The sequence below is a fragment of the Taudactylus pleione genome, unplaced genomic scaffold, assembly GCF_031769625.1.
Source record: "Taudactylus pleione unplaced genomic scaffold, aTauple2 ptg000830l, whole genome shotgun sequence".
Lineage (NCBI taxonomy): Eukaryota > Metazoa > Chordata > Amphibia > Anura > Myobatrachidae > Taudactylus > Taudactylus pleione.
In genome coordinates, this window is record NW_028285232.1 from 2,151,880 (window position 1) to 2,178,749 (window position 26,870).

The window sequence follows — 26,870 nt, forward strand, 5'->3', positions numbered from 1 at the left end:
CGTGCCAGGGAGTGAGGCTCAGCGGGAGATTCCCAGTTACAGTAGCAGAGAGCGGCAGTGGGATGTAGCATAGGTCACGGATGGATGTGAGTTCTCTACAGACAGATCCTGCATTCCAGAGGGGAAAAGAGTAGGAATGGGAGTGGGTAAGGCTGGAGGGATTGGAAACACAATGTGGATGTGACATATATGGGGTGAATAGAGGAGTAAGGAGCAGATAGTGGACATTACATGGGGACCTGGGCTGGGTGATGTGCCAGTGGCCATAGGCAGGGTGATATAAAGTACTTCAGCCGCTAAGTTTGCGCAAAATAGTGCAGATATTACCAGCTGTGCCACCAGCCAGCAGCGGAGCAGCCGCAGGGTTTCCTTCGGGTACTCCGGTTTCTTCCCACACTCCAAAAATATACTGGTAGGTTAATTTGCTCCCAACACAAATTAACCCTAGTGTGTATGTGTGTGCACATGTGATAGGGAATATAGAGTGCAAGCTCCACTGGGGCAGGGACTGATGTGAATCGCCAACTATTTTCTGTAAAGCGCTGCGGAATATGTGTGCGCTATATAAATAAACCGTAATAAATAAATTATATATGCAGTCTGAGGCCTATTTTCTATATAAATCTAATCAGCGCATTGCTTTGCACACCTGGAAAGCCTGAGACACTTTCCACTCAGACTAGCACATTGGTTAGAGCATGGAGTCTGGCAATGTAATATGCACACCAGTCAGACTAGCACCCTTATTACATTGGTTAGAGCATGGAGTCTGGCATTGTAATATGCACACCAGTCAGACTAGCACCCTTATTACATTGGTTAGAGCATGGAGTCTGGCAATGTAATATGCACACCAGTCAGACTAGCACCCTTATTACATTGGTTAGAGCATGGAGTCTGGCAATGTAATATGCACACCACTCAGACTAGCACCCTGATTACATTGGTTAGAGCATGGAGTCTGGCATTGTAATATGCACACCAATCAGACTAGCACCCCTACTACATTGGTTAGAGCATGGAGTCTGGCAATGTAATATGCACACCAGTCAGACTAGCACCCTTATTACATTGGTTAGAGCATGGAGTCTGGCAATGTAATATGCACACCAGTCAGACTAGCACCCTGATTACATTGGTTAGAGCATGGAGTCTGGCATTGTAATATGCACACCAATCAGACTAGCACCCCTACTACATTGGTTAGAGCATGGAGTCTGGCAATGTAATATGCACACCAGTCAGACTAGCACCCCTACTACATTGGTTAGAGCATGGAGTCTGGCAATGTAATATGCACACCAGTCAGACTAGCACCCCTACTACATTGGTTAGAGCATGGAGTCTGGCAATGTAATATGCACACCAGTCAGACTAGCACCCTTATTACATTGGTTAGAGCATGGAGTCTGGCAATGTAATATGCACACCAGTCAGACTAGCACCCTGATTACATTGGTTAGAGCATGGAGTCTGGCATTGTAATATGCACACCAGTCAGACTAGCACCCCTACTACATTGGTTAGAGCATGGAGTCTGGCATTGTAATATGCACACCAGTCAGACTAGCACCCTGATTACATTGGTTAGAGCATGGAGTCTGGCAATGTAATATGCACACCAATCAGACTAGCACCCCTACTACATTGGTTAGAGCATGGAGTCTGGCATTGTAATATGCACACCAGTCAGACTAGCACCCCTATTACATTGGTTAGAGCATGGAGTCTTGCAATGTAATATGCACACCAGTCAGACTAGCACCCCTACTACATTGGTTAGAGCATGGAGTCTGGCAATGTAATATGCACACCAGTCAGACTAGCACCCCTACTACATTGGTTAGAGCATGGAGTCTGGCATTGTAATATGCACACCAGTCAGACTAGCACCCTTATTACATTGGTTAGAGCATGGAGTCTGGCAATGTAATATGCACACCACTCAAACTAGCACCCTTATTACATTGGTTAGAGCATGGAGTCTGGCATTGTAATATGCACACCAGTCAGACTCGCACCCTGATTACATTGGTTAGAGCATGGAGTCTGGCAATGTAATATGCACACCACTCAGACTAGCACCCTTATTACATTGGTTAGAGCATGGAGTCTGGCATTGTAATATGCACACCAGTCAGACTAGCACCCCTACTACATTGGTTAGAGTATGGAGTCTGGCAATGTAATATGCACACCTGTCAGACTAGCACCCTTATTACATTGGTTAGAGCATGGAGTCTGGCATTGTAATATGCACACCAGTCAGACTAGCACCCTTATTACATTGGTTAGAGCATGGAGTCTGGCATTGTAATATGCACACCAGTCAGACTAGCACCCCTACTACATTGGTTAGAGCATGGAGTCTGGCAATGTAATATGCACACCAGTCAGACTAGCACCCCTACTACATTGGTTAGAGCATGGAGTCTGGCATTGTAATATGCACACCAGTCAGACTAGCACCCCTACTACATTGGTTAGAGCATGGAGTCTGGCATTGTAATATGCACACCAGTCAGACTAGCACCCCTACTACATTGGTTAGAGCATGGAGTCTGGCAATGTAATATGCACACCAGCCAGACTAGCACCCCTACTACATTGGTTAGAGCATGGAGTCTGGCAATGTAATATGCACACCAGTCAGACTAGCACCCCTACTACATTGGTTAGAGCATGGAGTCTGGCATTGTAATATGCACACCAGTCAGACTAGCACCCCTACTACATTGGTTAGAGTATGGAGTCTGGCAATGTAATATGCACACCAGTCAGACTAGCACCCTTATTACATTGGTTAGAGCATGGAGTCTGGCATTGTAATATGCACACCAGTCAGACTAGCACCCCTACTACATTGGTTAGAGCATGGAGTCTGGCAATGTAATATGCACACCAGTCAGACTAGCACCCCTACTACATTGGTTAGAGCATGGAGTCTGGCATTGTAATATGCACACCAGTCAGACTAGCACCCCTACTACATTGGTTAGAGCATGGAGTCTGGCATTGTAATATGCACACCAGTCAGACTAGCACCCCTACTACATTGGTTAGAGCATGGAGTCTGGCAATGTAATATGCACACCAGTCAGACTAGCACCCCTACTACATTGGTTAGAGGTTAGAGCATGGAGTCTGGCAATGTAATATGCACACCAGTCAGAGGCACAATAAAGGTAAGTCCTGCAAATATTTAGACTGTGTAGTGCAGCTTTGGTTCATTTTTGGGGCGTGGGTCCCCCTGGATTGCTTTGGGTGATCTGCCTCATAGCACCGCAGTATAACACATTTTTCCTTCAACACATTTTAACGCTTCACTGTGTTTTTTTATATATTTATATATGTATTTCACTTTTTTATTTTTATTCTGCTGCTCTTAACTATTTCCTTTACACTTCACTTTTCTTATTATAGCGGTGCTTTGGGGTGGCTTAGCTGGGCTGGTTTGGGGGTGTCCTGCGCTCTGGATTTGAACCCTAGTATGTTAGGGCCCTACCCTACACAGGTTACCCTGATGCGGTGGGTAGGCCAAGATTATGCCAAAAACCTCTATTTATTGCAAAAAAAAGTGTATTTATATATAATCAGTTAATTTGGATTGTGCACTTGTATTCCCTTTTGTGCCCATAGGATAACAGCCTGAGGATTTGTGTCTTAGTCATGGCACAGGATCCTAGTCTCTGATCGGGTTTATCAAGCACATTGGTTTGTCCCCTTGTGGCTTCACTAAGCTCATGAGTTATTCCAACCCGTCTAGACAGACCAAAATTGTCTCTTTAATTAATGTTGTTGATAATTGTGTTACAGATCCTTGTGTCTGAGACGCTGACTATGGTGAGCTTAATGGTGGAGCTGGTCTATACCTCTGCTTCTGTAACTACCGGGATGTACTTGGTCACAATCCTGACAGCAGAATGCCGGCTAGGGATTTATGATAGGCGTCGAAATACTGATGCCAAAATCCAGGACGACGCGCGCCCAAACAAGGTCAAGTCCGGGGCGCCCATCCTTTTAGCCGCGAGGGGGAAGGGGGTGGTGTTATATTTAGGGCAGTTAGCGGGGTTAGCGTTAGGATTTAGGGAGGTGATTAGGGTTAGGCACCCCTAGCGGGGAGGGTTAGGCACCGCCAGGGAGAGGTTAGGGTTAGGCAACCCCACGGGAGGGTTAGGTTTAGGGAGCGGTGAGGGGGGGTTAGGCACCCCCGGGGGAGGTTAGGGTTTGGCATTAGAGGGGGAGGTTAGGGTTAGGCACTAGGGGGGAAGGTTAGGGTTAGGCACTAGGGGGGAAGGTTAGGGTTAGGCAACCCCACGGGAGGGTTAGGTTTAGGGAGCGGTAAGGGGAGGTTAGGGTTAGGCATTAGAGGGGGAGGTTAGGGTTAGGCACTAGGGGGGAAGGTTAGGGTTAGGCACCACTAAGGGAGGGTTAGGGTTAGATGGGGAGGGGCAGGGGAGGTTAGCATACTTACCGGCCTCTGTCCTAATTTTCATCCTGTCGGGCAGCCGCTGTTGGGATTTGAACTGCCGGTATTTCAATCCCTTTCCGTAATTACCCTATATTATTCAGCAGCCTATTCTATCTAGATCATAAGCTCTTTGGGACAGGATCCTCTGTATTTAGTGTTCGTGGTAATCAGCCGTTTAATGTCTTTGCTGCCTATACTCCTGCACTTTGCTTTGGGACGCAGTTGCAATTATTCACACTGAGAGCCTGATTCAGCAAGGAACGCACGGATGCAGATGCACGCACCCGTCCACTGCGACAATATGCTAATCAATGCATACACATGGAGACCGCAACACAAGATGCTGACGCCCAGCCCCATATTATGCCGCCTGTCTATCTTTACTCACAGTCTGATCAGCGCGCAAGACAGCGTAAACATCGGTAACATCGTGAACCATCAGCATAATAGTGGTTGACCTGAGCTGCCGCAGGATTTTGGCCGCTTCCTGTGTACAGCTTACGGTATGGCTGCGTATGCCGCCGCAATGCCTTGATTATCACCTGACCTCCCCCCGTCACCACCCACAAACAGCACTACCTGTCAATCAATATCGGAGGGGTCTGCGTACACACTGCGTGTAGTCTGCGTACCCTAACTCGAACGTACTGGCTAGTTCGCGGATGCGCAGTGCAAAAACATTGGGCAAGTGCGTGTGTTCTCTCCTGTGCGTTCCTTGCTGAATCAGGCCTTGAGCGTTCCCACAAGGCTGAACGCATCTGATAGTGATGGCGGCTGCTCTCACGGGATGTTTAGAGGCGCTGCCGTCAGATCCAGCAGGTGCAAATCCACTACTATCATCAAGCATGCAATATGGCCCCTTTGCGTACAATGCTGAATGTGCCCCTTTATTTTGGTGTGCAGCCATCTTTGTCACCTGGTTCAGCTTGGATCACAGTTGTTAATGCGCACGAAATCGGCCGATTGTTGCGTTCTGAGTATGCATAGCAGTACGCGTGCGCGAACAGGCCACTGCGATCGGGACTGCGATCGCAGAGGCTATGCAGACCCACCGCAGAGTGATTGACAGGAAGTGCTGTTTGTGGGTGGACAGCCGAACACAGTTGTGCCAGTGCGCTCGTACGCCGTTTCAGGGGCGGGCATAAGTTATCCACTGCGACAGGTTACGAGACCTGAGGTCTCATAGCGTACATGGCTGTTAGCAATTTCTGAGTAAGGTCAGGGCTTGTGCGAGTGTGCGTATGGATCCGATGGTACTCGATTGTACCGATGGTTTGCTCTTTTGCTAAGTATTACGGATGTGCGTATGGTAAAGTGGGTGTCCTTATATAGTGCTGAGTTTGCATTGCGATCTTAGTGGCGTGGCTTGCTATCGCAGTTGAACCGTGTGCGTACGCAATATTGCGATCAGTAGTGAATCAGGCACTGTATACACTGTGCGGGGCTTTTTGTTGGTATATAGAGCTGTGAAAATGTTACTTATATTCTTTTGAATTTGACGATTCCCTATATTAACGCTGTTTCTTGTGGGGCTCAGTGCCCTTGTTTGTCTACTTCAGCAATATATTCCATGAAAAGTAGATTATTGGGACATATAGGGGAAGATGTATTATGAGTAGATTAGTGACAAATGCGCTAGATACAGCCATTTGCCACTTATATTGATAATCAAAATGTAATACAGCAGTTACCGTAAATTAATGCCCCCATACATCAGCGACGGATTGTCGCGTTTCACCGATCCCCAGACATCTGGGTCGGGGCAACAGGTTGGATTTCCCCGATTTGCCAATCAGAACCACAAAATGATCGGGGTCGGCAAATCAGAGATTTTTTATTTTTTTTAATCCAATAATTTTTTATTGAGTTTTATATGCATAATAAATTTACATTATAAGAACATTGTACATAACGCAATAAAAACTAAGTACATAAATCACAAAAGAAAAAACCACAGCAAAGAGAAATAAAAAATATAGAAATATGTGTGGTCTCACTTTTAGCATTTAATTAACAAATTAATTATGTTCCTTCCTTCACATTAATTACCAACAACAAATAATTCGACATATAGGTATACGGCGATGCCTCCTCACACATCAATATTTGCATAGTTTGGTAACGTAACTCCCTGGAACTAAGCAGCGAGCAAGTTAGGCACAGTCAACCTTGAACAACTATGTGGGGAATCGAGCCATCTTACCCAGACAGCATAATATTTCTGCACTGCATTTCTGGTGGTATAAACATACTTTTCATGTGCAGCAACCGCCCTAACCAAGGATAACTATGTTCCCAGGTTTGGCCCAGAAGTCGCCATCCACTCCCTTGCTATACATACTTAGGCAAGCGTACAGAGATTAACAGTGTATCGTATGGCATGTTTATCGATTGTGTCTGCATCAATCACAGCCAAAATGCATGTCATAGGGGTAAGAATATCTTGAGGTATACCCGTAGTAATTATAACACGGAGTACCCCCTGCCAAAAGAAATTCACCAGAGGACATGACCAAATTAAATGCCAAAAGTTCCCCTCAGAAGAGTTACATTTAGGACATTTCGAGTCCGACCTGCCCCCTATTCTCATTAATCGGGCGGGTGTCATATATACTCTGTGTATTATAAAATATTGTATCTGCTGGTATCTGACGGACGTGGTAGCAAAATGAGGGCTAGCAAGAGCTGCTCTCCAATCATCCTCCTCCATTACTCCAACATCATTTTCCCATTGCTGTTTTAATGATAATAACTCAGACTTATGGTGCTTATTCAGCAAGTTAGAGTAATTCCCAGATATTAAGCGGCCAGAACCAGCAGATTGCAATAAAGTTTTAATAGGAGACCCCTGAAGAGATAGAGGAACTTCAGAGAACTGGGCATTGATGGCATGTCTAAGCTGGAGGTATCTAAAGAAGAAATGGTTGGGGACGTCAAACTCTAGATGCAACTGGTGAAAGGACTTTAGCGTGTCTGCCTGAAATATCTGCCCAATAGACACTATACCCCACTGGTCCCAGGCCTCACCGACCTGAAGAGCAGAGAGCTCACTGAGACAATGAGCATGGGCGAGAGGAGTATCTGGATCTATGCCCTCCGCTTGTAAGAGACGTGAAACCAGTCTCCAGATAGTGATAGCCTGCCTAATTAAGGGGATATTAACTATATGTATATTATCACTCAGCAATAGTCGCAATGGAGATAGGCTTGTCTTATAGTGAACTAGGACAAGGGAGGGCAAATAATTATCAGTTTTGTTATTAATCCATTCCCGTACATGTGCCAATTGTGCAGCAAAATAATACAATTTAAAAAAAGGTAATGCCAAGCCACCAGAATCACGAGGCCTAGTCAAAGTATCTAATTTGATCCAGTTACTTTTAAAAGAGTTACTTTTGTTGGCCCATAGTAGAGAGGATAAAAGACCATCAATCTGTTTAAAACATTTCTGAGGGATGTACACCGGAGAATGATATAGAATGTACAGGATTTTAGGTTGGAGAACCATTTTAACAAGGTTCACTCTTCCCGTTAAAGTTAGTGGCAGTTTACTCCAAATTGGGACACGAGACTTAAGATAAGCAATTTGCGGCAGTAAATTCAGTGACAAATATTGTTGAGGGGTATTAGAGATCCATATTCCTAAATATTTAAATGAGTTCACCCATTTTAAAGGAAGAAACCCATGTATGTCAGCGTGAGTTCTAATCATGCAAGCCAAGGGCTCAAAGGCCATAGCGAACAGGATGGGTGACAGGGGACATCCCTGCCTTGTTCCCCTATACAGAGGAAAGGATGTGGAAATAAATCCGTTCACCGATACCCTCGTCACAGGATCCGTATATAAAAGCTTTATCCACTTAATAAAACCTGGGCCAATACCAAAACGTTCCATAGTCTCCCAGAGAAATATCCATTCAATCGAGTCGAACGCCTTGGCGGCATCCAGTGACACGATAATAGAGGTTTGTGGGTCCTCATGTTTTATCTGTAAGTGTGTAAATAACCGCCGTAAATTTATTGCCGTGGACTTACCGGGCATAAAGCCTGTCTGATCAGGGTGAATCAATTGGGTTATGACCCGGTTAATCCTGGAGGCTAATATTTTTGCGAGGATTTTTACATCTGTAGTGAGGAGAGAAATGGGTCTGTATGATTCAGTCCTGGTGAGATCTTACCTGATTTAGGTAAGACAACTATCAATGCCTCAGACATAGACTTTGGCAACATATTGTTTACGTAAATTTGATTAAAAAGCTCCAATAGTTGAGGTACAAATATTTTGTCATGTTTTTTGTATAACTCCAGGGGGACCCCATCTAAGCCAGGGGCTTTACCATTTGGGAATGATTTTAGGGCCACTTCTACTTCCTCTAATGTCAATGGGGAGTCAAGAGAATCCCTTGCCTCCGGGGAGAGTGTTGGCAGTGACACAGCAGACAGAAATTCACGCACCTCCTGTTGGGAATGAACCAACCTAGATTTATAAAGGTCACAGTAATAATTAATATATCTGGGGTGCGCACATATTCAACGTTATCTGACCCAACTAATTTTAACACTGTATTGGGTGACTTTTGTTCAGTTCGGGCCAAGTTAGCTAGATAAGAACCAGGTCTATCACCGGATGCATATTGCAAGTGTGAATTAAAAAGTTGCCTATATTGGGCCTTGTCCATCAAACAGTCCATCCACAATTTTTGGGCATCCCCCCCATACTTTTTTATTTAATTCTGAGCCGTCAGCAATATTCGCTAACTCCAAGGATTTACGTGAAGCCTCCAAATCCATTTCAACTTTTTTATAGGAAAACTTCAAGCCAGCAACTCTTCGAATAAGAGAGCCTCTGAGAAATGACTTAAAGGCGTCCCACAAAACCGAAACAGATGTAGTACCACTATTTAATTCAAAGAATTCCCTCCACTCCGCCTCCAGCTCTGCTCCAATGCCCATACGTGAAAGCCAAAACTGGTTAAATTTCCAAAATTGTTGGCCCCTCTGACCCTCCAAGTCTAGACTGATTGTTATTGGGGAGTGGTCAGAAATCCCCCTGGTCTCACATATTATATTGTGGATTCTAGGCAGCAAATTTGGTGTAGCTAAAGCCAGATCAATCCTGGAAAATATTGAATGTGTGTATGAGAAGCAGGAATATTGTCTCACAGAGGGACACCTCGCCCTCCAAGCGTCAACTAGGCCCATTCCTCCAACCATATTCGAGAAACCTGTTCCCCTCCCCTGTGTAGCTGGAGCGGACATTCTATGTCTATCTAACAGAGGGTCTAATATGTTATTAAAGTCCCCCAAGCATAGAGCAGGTGTTCCCGGGAATAAGGCCAAGAATTCGGCGACCTTTTTGAGGACATCATGGGAGTACGGTGGTGGGATATATACCATCAATAATAATAAGGATATAGAATTAATTTTACATTTTAAGAACACGTATCTACCCCATGCATCACACTGCACCTTTTCCAAAAGGAATTGGACAGATTTCCGCACTAGAATAGACACGCCTCGTGACGCAGAAGTATGTGAGGAGTGATATGTCCATACTATCCATTGCTTCTTTAATGACAACAATTTCCCACCAGTCAAATGAGTCTCCGTTAGACAAATTACATCCGAAGTTTATTTTTTAACCTGTCTAAACACCAGCGATCTCTTAACCCTATCGTTCAAGCCCCTCACGTTCCAGACGAGAACATTAATATTGTGTGAAGCTGACATTCAGATAGTTACAAAAATATTTAAACATCAATGAAACCATATGAAAAATAAGTATGTGGCACCACACAAAATAGAAAGAAACCACTACAATTAAAAAGAAAATAAACAAACTATCCCATACAAATAGCATGGGCCCATCCCCTATAACACCCCCCACCCTGTATACCAGACCCAACCTAGGCATACCTTGTACCTGAACACCCCTACCCAACACTACAAAACTAAAATAAGCAATACAGAGTAAATTACCTTGCTTATCAAACAGTAGATGGAGCAAAAAATATAATGACTAAAGAACAAAACACATAAAAGTCATAAAAGCCTCCGAACACGGAGTTTTTCCCCTGGGAATATTAGCACATCTTTAAAAAAAAGAAATAAATATATATATATATATATATATATATATCATCCGACGTCTAGCCAGCAGAAGACAAAAGAAGGAAATCACATATCAATTTACCCATATGGGACAGAATAGTGCAAATACAGAAACATATTACCTAAATGTGGATAAATCTGTGGAAATATAATGTTAGCAGCAACAGGCCCTTATGTAAGTATAACGATTTGTCAACATCATATCCACATCGCTATAACATGAACCATAAACACTGCAGCGGGAGTACATTATATAATAGTCTTGTAACCACATATAATTGGTGAAACTCAAGATAAGATACCAGGATATCAATCATTGGCCTGTGCTTCCCTGGCTGGTCTGCGGTGGTCCAGCCACAGTGCTGCTTTCCTCAGAGTCAAGAAGAACTTGGTCTCACCATCAGCAATGACACGTAGCTTGGATGGGTATATCATGGCGTATGAAATATTAAGATCACGTAACCACCTTTTAATCGGAAGAAATTGGGCCCTGTCTTTCTGTACTTCCACAGTGAAATCCGGAACTACAGAGATACGAGTCCCGTTCCATTGTAAAGGGCCGTTAGTACGGGCCAGTCGAAGAACAGAGGGGGTTATTCAGACCCGGTCGTTAGCGCCGATGCGCTCGGACCGGGTCGATGACAGCGCCGGTCGTAGCGGGTCTCGACAGCTCGCCCCGTTTGGAAGGCTGCCCGGGGAGGGTGGCAGCCCAAACGGGGGCGTTCCCACTAGTGATGTCAGTAGAGAGCTTCCGGCTCAGACAGAGCCGAAAGCTCTCCGGGGCTTACGACAAGGGAGACCCTACCCTAGGGTCTCGTCGTAAGCCCCGATGGTCGCGATGGTCTTGACCATCGCAACCATCACCTTAGGCGTTCGTAAGGCTGCTCTGTGCGACCGGCTCTGTCCGACCGCACGCTCTGTGCGACCGGCTCTGAATGAGGTCCAGAGTCTTGATCGCGGAAATGTAGGAACTTCGCTATTAGAGTACGCGGCGGCGCCCCAGGCGGCCGGGGTCTAAATGGCACCCGATGAGCTCTCTCAATTGTAAAATAAGAGGAGAAAGAGGTAGATCCGAACGTATCAGACTTCCATTTTTCCAGGAATTTTTCAGGATTGGTTCCCTCCTCCTTCTCTGGCAACCCCACGAAACGGACATTATTACGCCTTAGACGTCCCTCCATGTCGGACATTTTCTTCTGTATGGAATTAAGCTGGGAATCCACAGAGTCAACACGGACGCTTAGAGGAGTTATCTTATCCTCCAAAGTGGAAATGCGAGTCTCCACCTCGCCAACTCTCTCACGCACACACTGCAGGTCATGGTGTATAATTGAGAGGTCAGATTGTACTTTTCCGATCTTCTCTGACAGCCTAGTCTCACAAGCCGTCACCGCCTCAAGAACACGTTAAAGCGTAGCGTCAGACGACTCAACTGAGGTTTCTGATTCTGCAGGGGATGTAGGAGGGGATTTGCCTCCCTGTGCAGCAGAAGTGGATTGGGCAGGAGGCACTCTGGAGAACTTTTCCAGTTTAGCTGCAGCAGCTGAATTTTTCCCCATCATGAACATAGATGGGAGGAGCTGTTTATTGTAGAATATGGCAGAACACTGTATTGTACAGGAGTAAATAAATGTACCACCTCCTCCTGCTTTATAATATTCTTTATATGAGGCACACACAGGCACTGTGCTTATAATTGTAATTGCCACCAGGAGACAGGGTGCAGAAATGTAAACTGGAGCCGCATGAGTCACCCTGCAGCTATATCACACACAGGACCTCATTCAGAGCTCGTTCGGAAAAAAGGGGTGGGTATTCAAATGAACCGTTCGCTCTTTGCGGTCTGTTCACGCCTCTAGGTCTGAATGAGCAAACAAAACATGCGGCCGTTTTTTGGAAAACCGCCCCCTGGCCGCTCGCATCCTACGTCATGTCCGCTATTTATTATATTAATCGAGTACATCGACCAGCGTATGAACTGCTCGCTATTCTTGTGGTTGGTTTTTGCTACCACAAATTTGCGAGCAGTTCTGGCTATAAAATAACCCAGTGACGTGGTCGATGATGCTGCTGTATTAATTATGCACACCCTTAAAACGCCCGTTTTGACCTTTAAGCACGCCTGCGTTCTGATCTCCACTCCCCGTTTTCAAGCACCTTCCCCTGTTACCACCCACGTACGCCTCCTCCTGTCACTCAAAATAGCAGGCATTCGCTATATAGCGAACAAACGATTTTCGGCCGCACTGACTGGTTCGCGCATGCATATTACGATCCGTACGCATGCGCAGTTGTGCAAACATCGCTCGGAACAAACGAGCGGCCGCTTACGAGCGGCTCTGAATCAGGCCCACAGCCCTGCAGTATTGAGAGCCGAGCTGAGCACTCACACTGTGCGGGGAAGTCTCACTGTCTGCCACGCTGGGAGGCCGCAGGATGACCACTGGCTGCTGAGATGGATGCGCTCCCTCCAGACACAGAGGAGCCGCAGCGCAGACACTGCTCCGTCAGGGGAAGATGGCGCCGGCGGTGCACGTGATCCGGCCCCGTCTCACCACCGCAGCTCCTTGCCGGGTAAGTCAGCCGATCTGTCCCCTTAACCACCGCTCACCGCCGTCACCGCACCTTACGCTGGCCCCACGCCGGTTTTCAGTCCCGGGGGAGCAGTCAGGATGAGTGCCCAGGATATAGCGGTCCGGAGAGCTCAGCCAGATACGCGATACAGCGTGCTCTCCGTGGCCACGCCCCCAAATCAGAGATTTTTAACATGCTAAAATTCCCCAATTCCCCAACGTATGTGCAACTGGGCATACAGCAATAATACGCCCATTCTGTGGATGCTTTTCTTCTGGTAGGACTTTGCCCAGGTTTGCACTATATGGCAGCCGGCTGGGAGATTAGCCCACTGTTCAGGGCGGCGGGAGCTTGCGCAGACTGAAAGCATCGGACGCTTGTGCGTGGCATGGTTATAGCGTGCACCTCTGAATCACTGTGTAGAATGTTACTGACAGTTTCACTAAGTATTATTATTATTATTATTATTATTATTATCCTTTATTTATATGGCGCCACAAGTGTTCCGCAGCGCCTTAGAAAGTACATAAATAGATTGATATACAGTGACTTACAGTACAATACAATACAAGGCATGGATAACACTTTCAGCAATCTCTGAGCCCCTATCTCTGCACAGATTGCTGGTTAATGGTATCTACGGCTGCAAATATACTATATGTAACAAGACTAATATTTGCTCTAGAAATGTCTTCACTTTCTTTAATTATTTTGAATGCACACTGTAAATACCATCTTGAAATTCCTGTATCAATTTACTAGCCTTAAATCTTTTCCAAAGAGTGTCCTATTGGGGACGTGCAGCTTATAGTAATGTACCAGCTTTGTGGGCACGGATTGTGGCAGAAAATGACATCTACAATATCTACCATTATGTCTAACAGTAGCGCTAAACAGTATCAGCCGCTACTCTCAGTAATATCATGATCAAGCTGCGAGTAACCCCTTCGACCTACTATTGTTTCCGGCCAGCCGGCATAGCGCTAGCAGCTGCAGAGAAGGTAACACAGAATGACAGCCGGCATAGCGCTAACAGTTACAGAGAAGGTAACACAGAATGACAGCCGGCATAGCGCTAGCAGCTGCAGAGAAGGTAAGACAGAATGACAGCCGGCATAGCGCTAACAGCTGCAGAGAAGGTAACACAGAATGACAGCCGGCATAGCGCTAACAGTTACAGAGAAGGCAACACAGAATGACAGCCGGCATAGCGCTAATAGTTACAGAGAAGGTAACACAGAATGACAGCCGGCATAGCGCTAACAGTTGCAGAGAAGGTAACACAGAATGACAGCCAGCATAACGCTAACAGATACAGAGAAGGTAACACAAAATGACAGCCGGCATAGCACTAACAGCTGCAGAGAAGGTAACTCAGAATGACAGCCAGCATAGCGCTAACAGTTACAGAGAAGGTAACACAGAATGACAGCCGGCATAGCGCTAACAGCTGCAGAGAAGGTAACACAGAATGACAGCTGGCATAGCGCTAACAGCTGCAGAGAAGGTAACACAGAATGACAGCCGGCATAGCGCTAACAGCTGCAGAGAAGGTAACAGAATGACAGCCGGCATAGCGCTAACAGCTGCAGAGAAGGTAACACAGAATGACAGCCGGCATAGCGCTAACAGCTGCAGAGAAGGTAACACAGAATGACAGCCGGCATAGCGCTAACAGCTGCAGAGAAGGTAACACAGAATGACAGCCGGCATAGCGCTAACAGCTGCAGAGAAGGTAACAGAATGACAGCCGGCATAGCGCTAACAGCTGCAGAGAAGGTAACACAGAATGACAGCCGGCATAGCGCTAACAGCTGCAGAGAAGGTAACACAGAATGTAACAGCTGCAGAGAAGGTAACACAGAATGACAGCCGGCATAGCGCTAACAGCTGCAGAGAAGGTAACACAGAATGATAGCCGGCATAGCGCTAACAGCTGCAGAGAAGGTAAGACAGAATGACAGCCGGCATAGCGCTAACAGCTGCAGAGAAGGTAACACAGAATGACAGCCGGCCTAGCGCTAACAGCTGCAGAGAAGGTAACACAGAATGACAGCCGGCATAGCGCTAACAGCTGCAGAGAAGGTAACACAGAATGACAGCCGGCATAGCGCTAACAGTTGCAGAGAAGGTAACACAGAATGACAGCCGGCATAGCGCTAACAGTTGCAGAGAAGGTAACACAGAATGACAGCCGGCATAGTGCTAACAGTTACAGAGAAGGTAACACAGAATGACAGCCGGCATAGCACTAACAGTTACAGAGAAGGTAACACAGAATGACAGCCGGCATAGCGCTAACAGTTACAGAGAAGGTAACACAGAATGACAGCTGGCATAGCGCTAACAGTTGCAGAGAAGGTAACACAGATTTCAGCCGGTATAGCGCTAACAGTTGCAGAGAAGGTAACACAGAATGACAGCCGGCATAGCGCTAGCAGCTGCAGAGAAGGTAACACAGAATGACAGCGGGCATAGCGCTAACAGCTGCAGAGAAGGTAACACAGAATGACAGCCAGCATAGCGCTAACAGCTGCAGAGAAGGTAACACAGAATGACAGCCGGCATAGCGCTAACAGCTGCAGAGAAGGTAACACAGAATGACAGCCGGCATAGCGCTAACAGTTGTAGAGAAGGTAACACAGGTATGTGCCACCACTAGATGTTTTGACTAGTGATAATGAATGGCATATCCGGTATGTGCCACCACTAGATGTGTTGACTAGTGATAATGAATGGAATATCCGGTATGTGCCCACCACTAGATGTGTAGACTGGTGATGATGAATGGCATTCAGTTATGTGCCAACCACTAGATGTGTAGACTGATGATAATGAATGGCATATCCGGTATGTGCCCACCACTAGATGTGTAGACTGGTGATAATGAATGGTATATCCAGAATGTGCCCACCTCTAGATGTGTAGAGTGGTGATAATGAATGGTATATCTGGTATGTGCCACCACTAGATGTGTTGACTAGCGATAATGAATGGAATATCCGGTATGTGCCCACCACTAGATGTGTAGACTGGTTATAATGAATGGCATTTCAGGTATGTGCCAACCACTAGATGTGTAGACTGATGATAATGAATGGCATATCCGGTATGTGCCCACCACTAGATGTGTAGACTGGTGATAATGAATGGTATATCCGGAATGTGCCCACATCTAGATGTGTAGAGTAGTGATAATGAATGGCATATCCGGTATGTGCCACCACTAGATGTGTAGACTGGTGATAATGAATGGCATATCCGGTATGTGCCACCACTAGATGTGTAGACTGGTGATAATGAATGGCATATCCGGTATGTGCCCACCTCTAGATGTGTAGACTGGTGATAACGAATGGCATATCCGGTATGTGCCACCACTAGATGTGTAGACTGGTGATAATGAATGGATTATCCGGTATGTGCCAACCACTAGATGTGTAGACTGGTGATAATGAATGGCATATCCGGTATGTGCCCAGCACTAGATGTGTAGACTGGTGATAATGAGGGTATATAAGTTTTCTGCCCACCACTAGATGTGTAAACTGGTGATCATGAGGGTATATCAGGTTTGTGCCCACCACTAGATGTGTAGACTGGTGATAATGAATGGTATATCCGGTATGTGCTCACTACTAGATGTGTAGACTGGTGATAATGAATGGTATATCCAGTATGTGCCCACCTCTAGATGTGTAGACTGGTGATAATGAATGGCATATCCGGTATGTTCTCACCACTGGATGTGTAGACTGGTGATAATGAATGGCATATCCGGTATGTGCCCACCACTAGATGTGTAGACTGGTGATAACGAATGGCATATCCGGTATGTGCCACCACTAGATGTGTAGACTGGTGATAATGAATGGTATATCCGGTATGTGCCCATCAGTAGATGTGTAGACTGGTGATAATGAATGGCATATCCGGTATATGCCACCACTAGATGTGTAGACTGGTGATAATGAATGGTATATCCGGTATGTGCTCACCACTAGATGTATAGACTGGTGATAATGAATGGTATATCCAGTATATTCTCACCTCTAGATGTGTAGACTGGTGATAATGAATGGCATATCCGGTATGTGCCAACACCAGCCGTGTAGACTTCTGATGATAAATGGCATATCCATATGTGCCCACCACTAGATGTTGTTGATTTTAAAATGAACCTCTATATACCCCTGCCTGTACCTTCTAAAATCCTTCCTATAAACCTCTAAGGATGACGCTAATTTGCATACGCAGTCACACCATAAATAAAGACTTAGACGTGGAATCTGTGGTTCCAAAGCACAAGTGATATTCAGGTAAAAGTTCAGTCAGTTACACGCAATTGATACATACACAATTTAGGCGTAAACGGAAATAATACAGACCCAAGTACAGTATACATACGCTGCGCCTCCGGACCCAGAGATAGGCATCAGTAAGAGACCCTCAGTTCATACAGCATTCAGCATGGACTAAAAAACCAGTATCCGGGCACACATATTTATCCCCCCCCAGACTAAAACAGGACAATGGGGAAGTTTCTTGCTGATGTCATTGGTTCCCAGAGGAGAAGCATATGTTACAGCACATTTAACAGGCTGGTTCAAATAGACTCTCCCTGCCTCTAACAGCAGGGGAATCTTTCTAGTAACGCCTTCTGTAACATTCTAACATTTAAACATTTTGTTGCTTGTAAGTTCTGCGATCCATAACTTGAGTTTGCATGATGCGATCTCTCCACCGATAACACCAGAATGCTGTAAAAAGCGTACGCATCAGAACAAAACTAAACACAACTTGCTTATCATGTATAATGCCTTAGTTATCAAATACCTTTATTTCTCAGCATTTAAACTAACTTAACCAACTTAAATCATACATTTTGATGCTTATTGAATCCTATGAGTGAATATGAAATGTGTGGGTATTCAGGGTTTGATATAAAGACATATTAATGTGTGTATGAAGATGGGTGCATTTGACTCTAACATTTTAGCAGCGTGACATGCTGGGCTAGATAGTTCTACATGTCCTGTCAGCAGGCCCCCCCCCACCTTTCCTTTGTTCAAAGGAAAGATACCTCTGTCGGTCTCTTGTGTGAAAATGCTAAATATCCCAACTACAAGAGACAGACCTAAGGTGACACTCCAGCCCTTGAAATCATGTCATTGCAGGAAGCCTGCTTATTTATTCTAGCCAGACCACCCGTAGTGAACAAACACTATGCAGGAAGCTTATCTACACAAGCCAGTTGTCACCTGTCCACTTGCTTAATGCAAGCCATTTCTGGAATATATCCTTTATAATACGTAAAGTAATGAAATAGGCTTTTAGTGAATCGCCGTAACGTATGGTGATGTTCACAGATGCGTGATGCATGATGCTAATAGTATTATCGCCACATGTACTAAAATGTGAGTTTATCTAAAATGGCGCTTAGGCGGCCATTTCGCAAAATGGCGTCTTGCGGCCAGTTGCAAGATGGTGTCGCTGTGATTCAATTTTAAACTGATCTTGTCTCAGCCAATAATCCAGCTTCGACAATGTGTAGACTGGTGATAATGAATGTCATATCCGACATGTGCCAACCACTAGATGTGTAGACTGGTGATAATGAACGGCATATCCGGTATGTGCCCACCACTATATGTGTAGACTGGTGATAATGAATGGCATATCCGGTATGTGCCACCACCAGACGTGTAGACTTGTGATGATGAATGGCATATACCGTATGAGCCCACCACAGATGTGTAGACTGGTGATAATGAATGGCATATCCGGTATGTGCCACCACTAGATGTTTAGACTGGTGATAATGAATGGCATATCCGGTATGTGCCCTCCACTAGATGTGTAGGCTTGTGATAATGAATGGCATATCTGATATGTGCCCACCACAACATATGTGAAGCGTATCATGATGCAGCCATAGTGAATTGCCTACAATGAGTCGCACGTTGCAGAATAGCCAGGTTAGAAGGCCATTTTGTTGCCTGTATTTTGGTGTTTATGCAAGACCTGAATTTGCAATAATTTCAGCTATTTATCTGAAGAGAAAACACAGCCAAGTGGCCTAGGCTCTTCTACCAGCGAGCTGCAATAGGAGAACCGTGTGAAGAAAACACAAGATTGTGACTTATCTAATGTGTACTGTATGTGCTGTTATACAGCAAATTAAGTAAATGACTAATTGTTATGTGAAAGATATATAATCAAACACAACACAGCCCCATCTGACAAAGCAGTTACAGATCTAGTGACTTGTATACAATACACGGAGCATGCTAGTGACCGCTATACATAATGTAGAACAGGGTTCTTCAACCTTTTGCTATCAGTGTGTTGGCTAAAATCAGTATTCTAGTAGTGAGAGCGGAGGGATTAAAGTCTTATAGGCAGCCGGCAAGACCATAACGCCAATCTTCCTCGTAGATCTATCGGTCGGTTTCACCTTATTGGTATTGTTTGATGTCTGAATAAAATAAACATTTAGTCTGGAGCTGACATATTGGTCTTAGCTGTTAAATGTTGCAAATCATTGGCGTTCCACTTAAAACCATTCCATGTGCCGTGTTTATAATGACTCATATACAATATATAGAGCATTTTAATAACCAATATACAATCCATAGAGCATTCTAGTGTCATATACAATACAGAGCACATCTTAGTGACCAATATAAACATATAAAATAAAGAGCATTCTAGACACATTTATAAAACGGGATACGTTCATTATCCTGACAAAGGAGATGTCGGCTCTTAGAATACCGGCGCCGGTATCCCGACACATGTCAGAATCCCGGCGCTGTCATCCCGAAAGTAACTATCAGGGTTAAGGGGAGGGTTAGGGTTAGGCACTAAGGGGGGAGGGTTAGTTTTAGGCATCGGGGAGGGTGAGGTTAGGATTAGGCACTAGGGGGAAGGTTAGGTTTAGGCTCCGGGGACGGAGGGTTAGTGTTAGGGGTAGTGGGAGGTTAGGATACCGAACGACAGGTGTCAGTATCCTAACCCTGTCAACAAGGGAGTTAAGATAGGCATCGAAATACTGATGCCTATCTTAATCCCGACGCTGGAATCCAGGAGGACGCGTGCCCGAACGAAGGTAAGCTGGAGCACCCTTAGAGTTAGCTGGGGGGCGAGGATTAGGTTTAGGTAAGTTAACGGGGTTAGTGTTAGGTTTTGGGGTTGGGTTAGGGTCAGGCACCCCTAGGGGGGGGAGGGTTAGGGTCAGGCACCACTGGTGGTGGAATTAGGCACTAAAGGGGGATGGTTGGGTTTAGGGGGGAACTTAGGTTCAGGCACTAACGGGAAGGGTTAGGGTGCGAGGTGGGGAGGGTTAGGGTTAGTCTACAAGATGGGAAGGTTAGGGGGAGAAGGGGGGAGGGTAAGTATACTTACCCTACCTCTGTCGGGATACCAACCATCGGGATGCCACTGTCGGTACTGTGGAGGCATTACGTACCCATTCCGTGTCTATGTTGCGTTCTCGCTCTGGAAACTAAATTCTTTGTTCATAATTCTTGGTTATAGTGAGAACTTGGAGCTGGAGCCGAGAAGGCAGCACTTGCGGTTCCGCACCGTGCAGTCATTGCTCATACATAATCCTTACACCAGTATTTAGCTGCCGGAGACTGCTGGGATCAATACCACAGCAGCTTGTATCAGTATTTCATAGCTCAATCCTCCATCTCAGCCTCCTGGAGCACTCAGCAATAACATGTTTATTTAATAAATGCCAGGTAGCGAGTCATTAACTCCTTCCCTGCACAGCATCGGCTGCGCCACTTGTCTATACCTGCTGCACCAGGTATGAAGTATACAGTATATACTGTACTGTGTATGTGCAATCATGATGTTGTACCGCCTTCTCCTCGTAGATCACCGATGATGAGATGTGTGAGATCTGCGAGGTGTGGACAGCCGAGAGCCTCTACCCCTGTCGGATCTGCTCCCGTGTCTTCCACGATGGCTGCCTGCACCGTATGGGGTACCTGCGCAATGACAACGCCCTGGAGGTGACAGAAATGGCGCACACAGAGACAGGGTGGAGCTGCTATTACTGTGTATGTATACCACCATTTCTCTTCCTTTTTCTGCGCAACTGTTTATGGTTAATCTTAGAACAATGTCATACACTAAGCAATCTAACGTGCCCATATTATATACTCTTCTGTGTATCAAGCCGATATGTGCAGACACCGGTCACTATTATGCATCATCTGTTTAGATAATTTGCGGATATGTGTTATCTCGTCTGCCTAGCGCATATGTATGTCAGAGAGGACAGGGCTGCATGTGACAGGGGCAGTGACAGGATGTGAGGAGGGGAATGGAGGCAGCAGGAAGCCACAGAATGAGAGTTATACAGTGGAAGAAGCAGGGTCCCCAGCAGCACAGAGTATATCAGGAGATGAGTGATGTGTCAGAGAGGACAGGGCTGCATGTGACAGGGCAGTGACATGATGTGAGGAGGGGAATGGAGGCAGCAGGAAGCCACAGGCTGAGAGGTATATAGTGGGAGGAGCAGGGTCAGCCCAGCAGCACAGAGTATATCAGGAGATGAGTGATGTGTTATTGAGGACAGGGCTGCATGTGACAGGGGCAGTGACATGATGTGAGGAGGAGAATGGAGGCAGCAGGAAGCCACAGACCGAGAGTTATATACTGGGAGTAGCCGGGGCCCCCAGCAGCACAGAGTATATCAGGAGATGAGTGATATGTTAGTGAGGACAGGGCTGCATGTGACCAGGCAGTGACATGATGTGAGGAGGGGAATAGAGGCAGCAGGAAGCCACAGACTGAGAGTTATATAGTGGGAGGAGCAGGGTCCCCAGCAGCACAGAGTATATCAGGAGATGACTGATGTCTTAGTGAGGACAGAGTATATCAGGAGATGAGTGATGTGTTAGTGAGGACAGGGCTGCATGTGACAGGGGCAGTGACAGGATGTGAGGAGGGGAATGGAGGCAGCACGAAGCCACATTCTGAGAGTTATATAGTGGGAGGAGCAGGGTCCCCCAGCAGCACACAGTATATCAGGAGATGAGTGATGTGTTAGTGAGGACAGGGCTGCATGTGACAGGGGCAGTGACATGATGTGAGGAGGAGAATGGAGGCAGCAGGAAGCCACAGACTGAGAGTTATATAGTGGGAGGAGCAGGGTCCCCCATCAGCACAGAGTATATCAGGAGATGAGTGATATGTTAGTGAGGACAGGGATGCATGTGACCAGGCAGTGACATGATGTGAGGAGGGGAATGGAGGCAGCAGGAAGTCACAGACTGAGAGTTATATAGTGGGAGTAGCAGGGGCCCCCAGCAGCACAGAGTATATCAGGAGATGAGTGATGTGTCAGTGAGGACAGGGCTGCATGTGACAGGGGCAGTGACATGATGTGAGGAGGGGAATGGAGGCAGCAGGAAGCCACAGACTGAGAGTTATATAGTGGGAGTAGCAGGGGCCTCCAGCAGCACAGAGTATATCAGGAGATGAGTGATATGTTAGTGAGGACAGGGCTGCATGTGACCAGGCAGTGACATAATGTGAGGAGGGGAATGGAGGCAGCAGGAAGCCGCAGACTGAGAGTTATATAGTGGGAGGAGCAGGGTCCCCAGCACCACAGAGTATATCAGGAGATGAGTGATATGTTAGTGAGGACAGGGCTGCATGTGACAGGGGCAGTGACATGATGTGAGGAGGGGAATGGAGGCAGCAGGAAGCCACAGACTGAGAGTTATATAGTGGGAGTAGCAGGGGCCCCCAGCAGCACAGAGTATATCAGGAGATGAGTGATATGTTAGTGAGGACAGGGCTGCATGTGACCAGGCAGTGACATAATGTGAGGAGGAGAATGGAGGCAGCAGGAAGCCGCAGACTGAGAGTTATATAGTGGGAGGAGCAGGGTCCCCAGCAGCACAGAGTATATCAGGAGATGAATAATGTGTTAGTGAGGACAAGGTTCCATGTGACAGGGGCAGTGAGAGGAAGTGAGGAGGGAAATGGAGGCAGCAGGAAGCCACAGACTGAGAGTTGTATAGTGGGATGAGCAGGTTCCCCCAGCAGCACAGAGTATATCAGGAGATGAGTGATGTGTTAATGAGGTCAGTGACTTGATGTGAGTTGGGGAATGGATGCAGTATTTGAGCGATAAGCAGTGATAGAAAATAGGTCTTTACAGAACTATTTGATAAATAGACCACTGAAAGTTAGATACTGTAGTGAAAGGATCAGCATAACAGACTGATGGAGGAAGATTGTGGCAGCAAATGTTCCTTTATTTGAAACTTATTTATTAGATTGTCTGGGCTGATGTTAAGGTCGGTAGGAAATGAGTTTATATACATAGAAGATTCATGATGCTGGACTCAAATGCGGCTATTCATGCTCTGCGTCTGCCGGTTAAGTAGAGAATTGTGCTGCAGATTTCTGATTAGTTTATCTGGGAATAGCTCAGGATATTATAGTTAATTCCAAAAAGTAGGTTTTGTGTCATTGCCGCAGGTTCTGTGCCTCTCCCTGGTGCCATAGGTTCTGTGCCTATCCCTGGTGCCGTAAGGTTCTGTGCCTCTCCCTGGTGCCGTAGATTCTGTGCCTCTCCCTGGTGCCGCAGGTTCTGTGCTTCTCCCTGGTGCTGCAGGTTCTGTGCCTCTCCCTGGTGCCATAGGTTCTGTGCCTCTCCCTGGTGCCGTAAGGTTTTGTGCCTCTCCCTGGTGCCGTAGATTCTGTGCCTCTCCCTGGTGCCGTAGGTTCTGTGCCTCTCCCTGGTGCCGCAGGTTCTGTGCCTCTCACTGGTGCCGCAGGTTCTGTCCCTCTCACTGGTGCCGTAGGTTCTGTGCCTCTCACTGGTGCCGCAGGTTCTGTACCTCTCAGCGGTGCCGTAGGTTCTGTGCCTCTCACTGGTGCCATAGGTTCTGTGCCTCTCACTGGTGCCATAGGTTCTGTGCCTCTCCCTGGTGCCGTAGGTTCTCTGCCTCTCACTGGTGCCGTAGGTTCTGTGCCTCTCACTGGTGCCGTAGGTTCTGTGCCTCTCACTGGTGCCGTAGGTTCTGTGCCTCTCACTGGTGCCGCAGGTTCTGTGCCTCTCACTGGTGCCGCAGGTTCTGTACGTCTCACTGGTGCCGCAGGTTCTGTGCCTCTAACTGGTGCCGCAGGTTCTGTGCCATGATTAATATAAACATTTGTCTGAAAGGGTTGAACCATCAGTATAGGAAGGGATCTTTGCTGTCAGGGCGGTAAGGCTGCAGAGCTCTGTATCACACAAAGGGGAAACTCACTATCAGAGTGCATTTGGTGCATTTCTTGCAAGAAATTAAAGACAACTGTTGCATTCTGGGTTTCTTCTTTTGTATTACAAAAGATTGATTCGCCGGCGTCTTTTTAATTGTGTTGCGGCACAACATTTTAATGCAATTTATTCTACTCCAACTGTACAGTGCTATGAAGCAGACTAGATAACTGTAGGGATATTATGGACATACTGTACTAAGGGCCTGATTCAGACCCGGTAGCTATGACAGAACGCTCGCTCTGAATCAGGGCTGGGTTTTTTCTTTTAGTACGGCCTCCTGGCCGCTCGCATAGCTGTGACCACCCACAACTACAGCGAGCGACCATGATGATGGTCGCGATGGTCAAGACCATCGCACTTGCGACGAGACCCTTGTGGTAGGGTCTTGTGGCCGCAAGCCCCAGAGAGATTTCGGCTCTAACAGAGCTGGAATCTCTCCACTGACATCACTCGTGATACCAGTGGGGCCGCCCCCAAACGGCAGGCATTTTCATGGGAACGCCTCCGTTTGGGCAGCCACCCCCCCCAGCCCGCCCACCAAAGGGGGCGTGCCGTCACTCAACATCGACAGCTCGCCCCCTTTCCTGCGAGACCCGGAGCGACGGAGTGCCCGCTGCTAGCCGGGTCTCGCGCATGCGCACGACGGAGCCGGCTCCGTCATGCGCATGCGCTGTGGGCCACCATCGACCCGGTTGTGAGCGCTCAGCGCTTGCGACCGGGTCTGAATCAGGCCCTAAGTGCATTTGCAGAGAGATACAGAACCCCTGTGGTTGCTTACAAATAAAATAAAATAATATAGAATTTGTCATGTTATTATACATGTACTAAAGGATCTCCCACTTCCTCTCCCAAGGTTTTGTGTAAGAAAATGCAAAATGTAAATTCTGTTAAGATCTGTGTGAGATCTCGTGCTCAGGAGCCTCCATACAGACCCGTTAGGTTTTGAAATGTTGATTTTCCTTTAGAAAGGACAGACTGTGCAGAGAAGCCTTTCTGTTCCAGGCATGGATTTCTGTTATTCCGAAAATCAGAAAGGGAGATAGCTAGAGGCGTGAGCGCGCCAAACAGCCTGCAAAGAAGGTTACATGTGTCAGAGTAAATTCCACCATATGCCGTTAACAAGCCGCATGGAAAGCACGCTGTAAAAGCTGCTTCATTAGGAGGAGATAGCTGCCGCTGGTTTATTTATGGGGCTACTCAGGTACAGAGTGTTCAGTACATTTACATTTGAAAGAGTTCTATTTAGGGTGCGCACAATCATTTCTTGCTCTGTCCCACAGTTCCTGAACCCCAGTTTCTTTGTGGGACTCCCCTCTGTGACATGGGAAGACCCCGTGACTAATGCCGGGGGAGGGGGGGGGCCGCATGGCGCTACAAACTGCATCATCACGGTCTCACCAACGCTGCAAAAGAGAGTCCACTGTTCACTACATTTTAGGGATGGACATCGGAAGCCGATGGTTAGCAACCATTGATGTTTCCGATTCGATGGAAGTACTTTTTCCAATGAATACCGGGAGCTCGATGGTTGCCAGCCATCGGATGCAGCTTTCCGATGCCCATCCAATGGTTGGCTGTGGAGGATGAGCAGCGGGCATCTTTTCTCAGTGTGAGCGCATGGCATCTATTCTCACTGTAGGGAGAGCCTCGGGGAAGGCCAGCAGTGTGGAGAGTGCTGGGAACGCCCCCACAGTGACGTGGGCGGGGGGTGTAGTGAGGCCCCACCCCTTCTTCACAGGCTTTGCCTCCTTTTTGGATGGTAGTATAACCATTGCGATGGTTGAATTCGGAATGTAGCCGCCGGATGAAACACTGAAGGTGGAAAACCGAAGGCTCTACATCCCGACTGGGGCTGGTAAGTACCCTAATCCTCCCCTGTTCTCCTCTAACTCTCCCTTACTGGTGCCTAAGTCTAACCACCCCCGGTGGTACCTAACCCTAACCTCCCCCCTGTAGTGCCTAAACATAACGCTCCTTTCCCGCACCTTAAACCTAACCCTCCCGGGGGGGGGGGGTGCCTAATCTTCCCCAGGGTGGTGTATATATAATGTAAATATCAGTGATAAGGATAGACATCGGTAGCTCACCATGAAATGATGGCTGGGCTTCTGCCATTAAAACCTTCGATGCTATGGTAAGTAACCATCACGTCAAAATAATTAGATGGAAAAAAAACACATTCAGCTGGTTCACGCATGGGCAAAAAAACAATAGCAGCTAATCACAATGTTAAACGGCTGAATTCCGCTGTATTTTAACATTGGTTATTCATCGCTTACACACAGTGCGATGGCAGCTACCATCGGAAAAGCCGCCATCGAATGGTGTAAATGCAAACATCAAAAGAAAAACATTGATGCTTTTAAACCATCGGAAACTGATGTCCATCCCTAATCAGTGATACTTCCTTGTAAAACA

The 26,870-nt window shown here is 46.7% G+C and overlaps 1 protein-coding gene across 1 annotated transcript in view; it reads left to right on the forward strand.

Annotated features, from left to right (window-relative positions):
* The window catches only part of PHF24 (PHD finger protein 24), a 303,298-nt gene that overhangs the window by 132,246 nt on the left and 144,182 nt on the right, over window positions 1–26,870 (forward strand). The window contains exon 3 of the mRNA XM_088458415.1: window positions 21,043–21,228. Coding sequence (XP_088314541.1) covers window positions 21,043–21,228 — 186 coding nt within the window. The remainder of the gene's footprint in view (window positions 1–21,042; window positions 21,229–26,870) is intronic.